This window comes from Anarhichas minor, unplaced genomic scaffold (genome assembly GCF_050575085.1).
Source record: "Anarhichas minor isolate MPS153535 unplaced genomic scaffold, ASM5057508v1 ptg000002l, whole genome shotgun sequence".
NCBI lineage: Eukaryota > Metazoa > Chordata > Actinopteri > Perciformes > Anarhichadidae > Anarhichas > Anarhichas minor.
Window position 1 is genome coordinate 1,727,026 of NW_027466448.1, and position 9,034 is coordinate 1,736,059.

At 42.5% G+C, this 9,034-nt stretch overlaps 1 protein-coding gene across 3 annotated transcripts; it reads left to right on the forward strand.

Annotated features, from left to right (window-relative positions):
- The first annotated feature begins 5,832 nt into the window (after positions 1-5,832).
- On the forward strand, positions 5,833-8,449 carry LOC142954580 (proteinase-activated receptor 2-like). Of its 3 annotated transcripts, none has more exons than XM_076095717.1 (2): positions 5,833-5,917; positions 6,968-8,449. In XM_076095717.1, the coding sequence occupies exons 1-2, from the start codon at positions 5,833-5,835 to the stop codon at positions 8,020-8,022; spliced, it is 1,140 nt and encodes a 379-aa protein (XP_075951832.1). In that variant the 3' UTR covers positions 8,023-8,449. The 3 variants fall into 3 exon arrangements, with proteins under 3 accessions (XP_075951832.1, XP_075952001.1, XP_075951917.1); XM_076095886.1 differs by having other exon boundaries at positions 5,833-5,905; XM_076095802.1 differs by having other exon boundaries at positions 5,833-5,891; positions 6,945-8,449.
- Positions 8,450-9,034: the final 585 nt, after the last annotated feature.

A 9,034-nucleotide genomic window follows, 5' to 3' on the forward strand; every position in this document is an offset into this window, starting at 1 on the left:
ATGGGGTGCAGGAGTACAGGATGAAATAGTTGACTTGGTATTTACTACCAAGAAGTACCTGTAGGGGGAGCTCTCATGTGCAACAATTCCCACCACGACTTCTCCCTCTGCATCGATGGCATCACTGTTCCTGCCTCCACACATGTCCGTAACCTCGGGGTCATCTTCGATCAAACTCTCTCATATGAACGCCACGTCAATCACATCACAAAAACCGCCTTCTTTCATCTCAAAAACATCGCCCGTCTCCGTCCCTCCCTCTCCTCCGCAGCCGCTGAAACACTCATCCACGCCTTCATCACCTCTCGACTGGACTACTGCAACAGCATCCTGTACGGCTCACCCACCAAAATCATCAATAAACTACAATACATCCAGAACTCAGCTGCCCGTCTGCTCACCCACTCCCGCACCAGAGACCACATCACCCCAGTCCTTCAAAACCTCCACTGGCTCCCCATACAGCAAAGAATCCAGTTCAAGCTCCTCCTCATCACCTACAAAGCCCTCCACAACCTCGCCCCTTCATACCTTTCGGACCTCCTGTACCATCACATTCCCAACCGCAACCTCAGATCTGCTGACGCCAACCTCCTTACCCCCCCTACTCTGTCCAAGCATCGAACCTGGGGGGACAGGGCCTTCTCCGTTGCTGCCCCCTCCCTCTGGAACTCCCTGCCCCAACACCTCAGACATTCTTCGTCACTTGCCACTTTCAAAACTGCACTAAAAACTCACCTATTCAAATCTGCTTTTAACCTCTAAAGTCAGTCATGTTTGTTTTCGTTCTTCCTTTTCATGTTTATTTTATTTTATTTATTTTTTTCTTACTGTTATGTCGTATATTTTGTTCTTATTATAAATGCTTCTATTGTTTCTGTGTTTAACATGTAAAGTGTCTTTGAGTGCCTTTTAAAGCGCTATATCAATAAAATGTATTATTATTATTTATTATCAGTGTGCTGAGGTTGTGATGAAGAGGAAAAGGAGGAAGGGGGATCGTTTGCTGGCTGTTTGTGTGACATGTTAGAAGTCATGTGATGATGCTGGGTTATTGACCAAACAACCCATTGAGAACATTGTCAGCAGCTTACTTGATAATGAAAGTATTTCATAAAGTAGTTGCAAGCCTGTTAGTTTTGGCCTTTTAAACATCAGATCCCTAAATAACAAGTCGTTTTTAGCTCAGGATTTTATTACTTTGAATAAATCTGACTTTTTTTTATCATCACAGAGACATGGATGTCTCAGGGAGACTGTAGTTCTCTAATTGAAGCAACCCCCCCCCAGATTTTGCACGTCTCCACCAACCCCGGCTGTCGGGCAAGGGAGGGGGGGTTGCTGTCATCTACAAACAAGTTTTTAATTGTACTCCCATTTTACGAGTCTGTTTTACTTCATTTGAACATGTTGGTTTTATAGTGAACTGTAAGAATCCAGTGATCGTTTTAATAATCTACAGACCTCCAAGGCCTAACAGTGTTTTTATCCAAGGATTTGGTGAGTTATCCTATTTTACATCAAAGTATGATACAATTCTTATTTTAGGTGATTTTAACATACATGCTGCCCTTTACAGACTTTTGTCACTGATTTTATGGATACTTTGGATTCTTTTAACCTCACTCAGGCTATACAGGAGCTCACTCACTCAAAGGGTCACACCCTCGACCTGGTTATTTACGGTCTCAGCCCTGATAGCTTTGACACAAAGGATATCTGTGTGTCTGATCACAAAGCCGTTTTAGTCAATGTGGCTTTATTCCATCCTCAACCATTAATTCAGACTTCACCTGTCCGCCGCCGGGTTTTTACCTCTTTGTCTGCGAGCATGTTTTCTTAGCATTTTTCCACAGCTTTTTTAACTGCCTTTAATCCTCATTTGAATTTAGACGAGCTGGTCTCCCTTTTTGATCAAACCTGTCAGACTGTCCAGAATCCGGCACAAGAACCCGGCGGCCATCTACATGCTGAACCTGGCCTCCGCTTCGCTGCTCTTCGCCTCGCTGCTCTTCGCGTCGCTGCTCTTCGCCGCGCTGCTCTTCGCCTCGCTGCTCCCCTTCAAGATCTCTTATCACTTCAGTGGCAACAACTGGATGTTCAGCCCACTCATGTGACGCGTGGTCACCGCGGCGTTCTATTAGAACATGTACTGCTCTGTCCTCCTCATTGCTTGCATACGCCAGCAAAAAAAATAAATGTTACATTACATCATGTGGATGCTTAGAGGATAGTGACGTTGTAACTTTCCACACAGAACGCATCTCTGGGATGAAGTACTCCAGTCTTGATGATACCGTGCCTCTCTCTCTCAGGAAATGTCTTTTGAATCAGTCTTGCCTCCCTCCATGGAGGTGTTGCTGGAACAAGCCAGTCAGAGAGAAAGAGTAAAGAAAATGATTGTTCTTCATCGTGGACAGATTCTTAGAGAAGTTATTCAAGTGTTTTCTGAGGAAAGTATCATGGAGGATGATGTTTACTTGAGAGTTATTCTTCCTGATGGAAAGCTTGAAATGGATGATGGTAGTTTTTTGAGGGATGTACTGTCAGAATTGTGGAATGACTTTTATGAGCAGTGCACTATGGGAAATGCCTTCAAAGTGCCATACTGTATATACGTCATGATTTTGGTAAACAAGAATGGGAAAGCGTAGGAAGAATTGTTGGAAATTATGGATATTCACAACTGGCGGAGGCTTCCAACAGCAGACAGCATTGAGCAAATCTTGAGGGAGCTTGCTCACCAAAAACTGATTCAAGAGCCTGCTTTTGTGATTGAACAGCGGAGCAACATGCTCACACCTGTTAGATCAGAGCTGGAAGGGATTGCAGCAGTCTATGAATAGCTACAACCAACATCACCAACGATCATGAGAATAATTACACACAGAGTGAGACACACAGCACCTCTCCCTTCTCCTTAGGTTTTCCACTGGATCAGACTTGTTCACAGGAAAGAACTTCACTGTCAGCTTCCCACAACTTCAGGAATTTCAGAGAAGACCTGTTGCTCAACATGTGGCTGTTACTTGGAGTTGCCAGTCAGTTATGACAACTGCCCAGATTTTTCGACATGAAATGAACAAAGTTTTAGAAAGCAACGTGTGGGTAATGGACATTGTCAAAGCTACAGAGATTGTTGCCAGCAGGAACTGGACTGCCATCAGAGGTTCATGTTGAGGCTTTCTAGGGTTCCAGATTGTTGGCTTATGAAGGACGTACTACAGCTACCTTGTTAACCTCACTGAGAGTCACAGCTTTAACATGCTGTCCACATTTTTCAGCTGCTTTTTGCCACTTTTGTTTTGTTGAACATTGTTTTCAGTTTCAGAACGTTGTTCTTTTAAGTGGTATGTTTCGATGCAGAGGGCTTACAGTAAATCTCCGGTAAGGAAGTAGTTTCAGATTGATGGTTGATATTGCTAGACTCCACCCATAACTTGAGTCAACTTGTGTTGAAACTTGAAAGCATTTGCTATTCATCAAACCTCCATCACACACAGAGGACAACCAGCCTCACTGTTCTTTTTGAGAAAGCACCACTTTACATCAGGTTCACTCTATAATGTGTGTCCAGTATTGAGCTGCACAGAAGGGTACCAAAGAAGGGTACCAAAGAAGGGTACCAAAGAAGGGTACCAAAGAAGGGTACCAAAAGTTTGTTTTGAAAGCTTCCATCCATTTCATCTTTCTGGAAAAGTCATCAATGCATCCACTGATTGCAATTCCAAATGTCTTAAGCTTGTCGAAGCCATCAATGTGCCAGAGATAGTTTAGACCACAGCTGTGGTAAACACGCCGTCTCAGTCTGCTTCTTGACCTCAGATCAACACCTTCACCATCCAATAACTGCAGCAATAGTCAAACTGTTTCTCTGTCAGTCACAATTCCGTGTAACCAACACTTTTGGTGCATCCATCTGTCAGCATGACACTGACCAGATGTTTCCAGTTGTTGCTCAATGAAGCTCGCCACCTCAGCCACATCGGTTTCATTCTTTCTACTCCAGAGCTGCTTCTTGCTTAGAATCCTTTCAAAGGTGCGTTTGCTCAGTACAATCCATGTGAAGCATCAAGCTATTGAAGTATTTCATCTGTTGTAAAGCCACGTTTAAAGTAGTCTTCAATGTACTCACAATACATTTCTGTCAAATGTTGGGTAACCTATGAAGAGCTGCTTCTATTTGTTGTTTTGCTGGTGGAAATTGGCTACCATAGTTATCATATGATTGTGATGTGTTTTAAAGATGAACAGGTCTGTTTCATGCTGCTCTCTGCTGGTTGGAAGCGTGAAGTACTTTTAAGTGTATTATACACAGTAAGGCTGTAGTTCTACTGTGTTTCCTCCTCCAGCAGGAAGCGCTACGATACCGATAATGAAAGGAAACCTGAGGGACTCAGAGCTCCACCTCCTGTTTCACTGTGTTCATATCGGTCTGAGCAGAGAGTCATGTGAGAGTGTAAAGGAGCTACTGACTGAACAAATGCTTTTTTAATCTTTCAATGTAAAACAACTGGCTGTCCTGTAGATTACTTCTCTTCATCCACTTGATTCATTTGCCAGTTATCTTCTTGATTAACTGATTAATCGTCGTGAAAAACTGCCCATCACATGTTCCTGAGAGTCCGTCTTTAAATGTCTTCTTCTGTCCGACCAACTGTCCAAAACCAAAAAGATGTTCAATTAACAGACAAACAAAAAGAACATGAAGAATATATGTTTCATGCACAGCCCATCTAACTTATGAACATGAAATATTTCATTATTTGGAGAAATAATGATTTCTGGTCTTTTCTGTATTTTGTCACCTTCAATAAATGTGAAAGTTTGTAGCAAAGAATTCCAACTTCAGCTCTTTTCTACATTTTGGGTTTTAATTAAGTCAAAACAACAACAACAACAACAACAACAACAACAACAACAACAACAACAACAAGGTTGCTTTTGGTATTATTATTTTTACACACATTTGAATCCTTTATTTTGGAATAATATGTAACAAAGGGTGACTTGAACCAGCTTAGACAAACAGAAACATTGAAGAAAGACTCAAATATTGCACTTAATATAATATAATAATCACATTACATGGACCACACACCTGTGTGCATATGTTCATGTACAGCAGCTTCTGTTCTGCTTTCTTCATAAGGTCACAAGTGGTGGAAAACAGAAGTAGGTCAAACTACGGCTTTAATTATATCTTTAGGAAATGACCTTCTCATCAGTTTGATGCTTGTGTTTCAAACAATAGAATCAGACGTTGAAGTATTATTCAGGTCTTTAGCGTAAGTAAAAGAAGCAACACTACAGTGTACATCATAATGTATTTGTTGATTTGTATTAGTAAGTAACTACAGATGACGAAATAAATGAAGCTAGCAGAGTAAAAAGTAGAAAGTAGCATAAAATGAAAATACTCCAGTAAAGTACACGTAGCTCAAAAGTACAGTAAATGTATTTAAATACACTCCACTACTGTCTCAAATGAAAGATTGGAGTAAATATTTTCAAAGGGCACTTAAATTAGAAATAAAATGAAAATTGGCGAAATAATAAAACAGTCGTTTAAATCAAACACCAGAAGTTGTTTACTGGTATGAAACCGATGTCATCTGACAACCAATCATAGATGTTTACCGGTGAACTCACCTGACAGAAAGACGACGTCATACTTCCGACATCGACCCTGCGAGGCGTGTCTCGGTTGGCTGCGCGTGACCACGTGACCCAGGTGTCAAACCCCTCAGTTCTGTGAAGACCGGGATGGCAGTTAAAAGCAGCGCAGCCACACCTGCACACGACACTGCTGCTCTTTACCTGTGAACGGTCATGGCCGCGAGGACGCGATGGTTTCAGCTCTTCCTCCTGCTGGGGTTCCTGCAGACCTGCGTGTTAGAGAAAGGTAAGAAGAAAAGCTCCAGCAGGTTGTTTACACCTGTGGTGTGTTTAAGGTCTTAAGGTCAGGATCCTAAAAGTGCTTTGATTTCTGAGCTGCTTACGTCGAACATACAAAGGCCATGTTGGTTTGATGTGTCGGCCTCCAGTGATTAGTCAGAAGTAGTTTGATCTCACTTAGTAAGTTATGAAGTATTATTTATATGTGAAGTGGGTCGTTGTGATGCTCAAAGGACTGATTATAAGTAGAGAGCAGATCACACTCAAGTACTGTATATAAGTACACATTTGGGGTACTTTTATTTCCATGTTATGTAACTTCATACTAAATCTCAGTGGTAAATATTGCACTTTCTACAACACAGATGTATACATTGTACATCTCGGAGGTAAATATTGTACTTTACACTTCACTACATTTGCCTGACGGCTTTATATTCTTCTCCGATGACGGTTGTGCATCCCCTCCCTGTCCAGGTAAAACCACGAATCTCCAGATGTGTAGATGTTGAATGTTTGTGATAAACTGAAGGATGAAGTGTTCCTTTATGTGTTGATGTTGAATGTTTGTGATAAACTGAAGGATGAAGTGTTTCCTTTATGTGTTGATAAAATCCTTCTTCAGATAAATAAACTCTTTAAAAAGCTTCTTGGATCAGCTGGAAAATGCATCGTCACAAAGCTGAAAACAGGCTGTTTGTTCTTTTTAGAGATACGTGGTTCTCACAGGACAGAGACGCTACAAACATATGATGATCTGATAGAATATGATGCATTGATGTAGATTAAACTAATAACAGGATATAAAGGAGTTAACATGCAACATACACATTAATGCAGCAGGAATATTATCCATAAACAACAGATATGACAGTAAAACACTGACAGAGAACATTTTACTGCTTTATACTTTTATACTTGGAGGTTTTGAATGCAGGACTTTTACTTGTAGTGGAGTATTTTCACAGTGTGGTATTAGAGGTACATTTATAGTATGTTCCTGCATGTACTGTCAACCTGTTGCACTTCTGCTTTTCACATGTTTTCGTTTCATATTTTGACTCGGAAGACCGAAGCTTCACCGGTACGGAGACCGGCGACGGGGTGTGGGTCAACTCCGTAGCCAGAGAAGTCCTGAGCAGCCACATCACAACCGTCTTCCTCCCGATCGTCTACATCATCGTGTTCCTGGTGGGGCTGCCCACCAACGCCCTCGCCATCTGGGTGTTCCTCTTCAGGACCAAGAAGAAGCACCCGTCCTCCATCTACATGGCCAACCTGGCCCTGGCCGACCTGCTCTTCGTCATCTGGGTCCCCCTGAAGATCGCGTACCACTTCAACGGCAACAACTGGATCTACGGGCACAGGCTGTGCAAAGTGCTGGTGGCGTTTTTCTATGGCAACATGTATTGCTCCATCACCTTCATCGCCTGCATAAGCGTCCAGCGCTACTGGGCTGTGGTCAATCCGCTCTCACGGCCCCAGAGGGCCAACGCCGTGGCCGTCGGCGTCTCCATCGCCGTGTGGGCGGTGGTCTGGCTTCTCACCGTCCCCCTCTATCTGTACGACCAGGAGGTCTATGTGACGAACCTGAACATCAGCACCTGCCACGACGTCATCAAGCCCAGTCAGAGGAAAATGGCGGCGGGCTACTTCCTGACGATGGGGACTCTGGGGTTCGTCGCTCCCACCGTCGTGTGCATCATCTCCTACGTGCTCATGCTCAAGGCTCTCCGCAACAGCATGGCGGACCCCACCATCGCCAAGAAGCGGCGAAAGGCCGTGGTCCTGATCGTCACCGTGCTGGTGATGTTTCTGGTGTGCTTCACCCCGAGCAACATCATGCTGCTGGTGCACTACACCCTCTTGTTGGGCGAGGCGCACAACAACCTGTACGGCTTCTACATCTCCACGCTGTGCCTGGCAAGTCTCAACAGCTGCCTGGACCCGTTCATCTACTACTTCATCTCGGAGGACTTCAGGGATCACGTGAAGAACACGTTCCTCTGCAGGAGCGAGAGGACGGTGGAGAGGATGAGGGTCTCCTTCAGCGCCCTCAAGTACTCCAAGAAGAACAACACGTACACGTCTGATTCGGGGAACACGCGGAGCACCGAAAGCTGACTCGTCATCTTTAAAAACTCCTCTGTTATGGATTTCTTTACTGTGACTTCCTCCAAAGCTTTGAAATGTCTTCTGTTTTAAAGACCTCCGAGAAGCTTTGAGCAGTCTAAGTTACTGGTTTTATTTTTTGTATCTTTGATAATACAACTGATATTTAATGCTCGTTGCGGTCGTCTGCAGTTTTATCTGATTTCTTTGACACGTCATTTATTTTTATATATATATGATCTTTTAATCCAAGCTGTTATTTTTATTGAGAATAATTCTTTTGTCAGAGTTTCAACATGCTAAAAGGTTTTAGCATGTTGTGTGATACATGATGCAAGCTTGACATGTTTTGTACCTTGTGGATGCATATATATTTTTATTTTTTATTTTTTTTTAAGTAATCATTTGAAAGTGTGTCAATAAATGTAAATGTACAACCTGCAGGCCTGGAAAAGTCTCAGAATGTCTTAGATATACACATCTTTACACCTTCTATCTATATCTATCGTGTTAAAGAGAGATAGATATATATATCTATATCTATATCTATCTATCTCTCTTGCATGTTAAAGAGAGCTATGTTAGTTAATCTATTTCTTTTTAATCAGATTGCAGGCTGTCAGGAGATGTTTTACATCTATAAACTAAAATAATGGTTTTTAGTGTCACTGCTGCAATAGCTAGAAAGATCAATTAATAATGGGCAAGTGTTGGCTTTTTGCAGATTTTATCATGTTTTATGTAAAATGGCTTCACATAGTGAACTCTGTTCCCTCTTACAGCTCTGTATTCCTGCCTCAAAGGTCTCAGCCCCGGCTTGTACTGACTGCAGCGGTTCAGACTCTTACAGAAGTAAAAGTTACGGTACATGACGTCACTCAGTTACATATTTACAGCGGTTACGAGTTAGCTTACGTGTTTTCTACGATTCAACTGATCCTCTTATATGATAAGAGCAGTTTAGACTCGGGGAGGGAGGTCACATGGTGTTTTTACACAGAAACTTTTAGTTCCAACAGTCATG

Coding starts and splice junctions, on each gene's coding strand:
- LOC142954580 (XM_076095717.1), top strand. CDS start 5,833: ATGGCCGCGAGGACGCGATGGTTTCAGCTCTTCCTCCTGCTGGGGTTC. Junction 5,918..6,967: donor AGAGAAAGGTAAGAAGAAAA/GCTCCAGCAGGT, acceptor TTGACTCGGAAG/ACCGAAGCTTCACCGGTACG.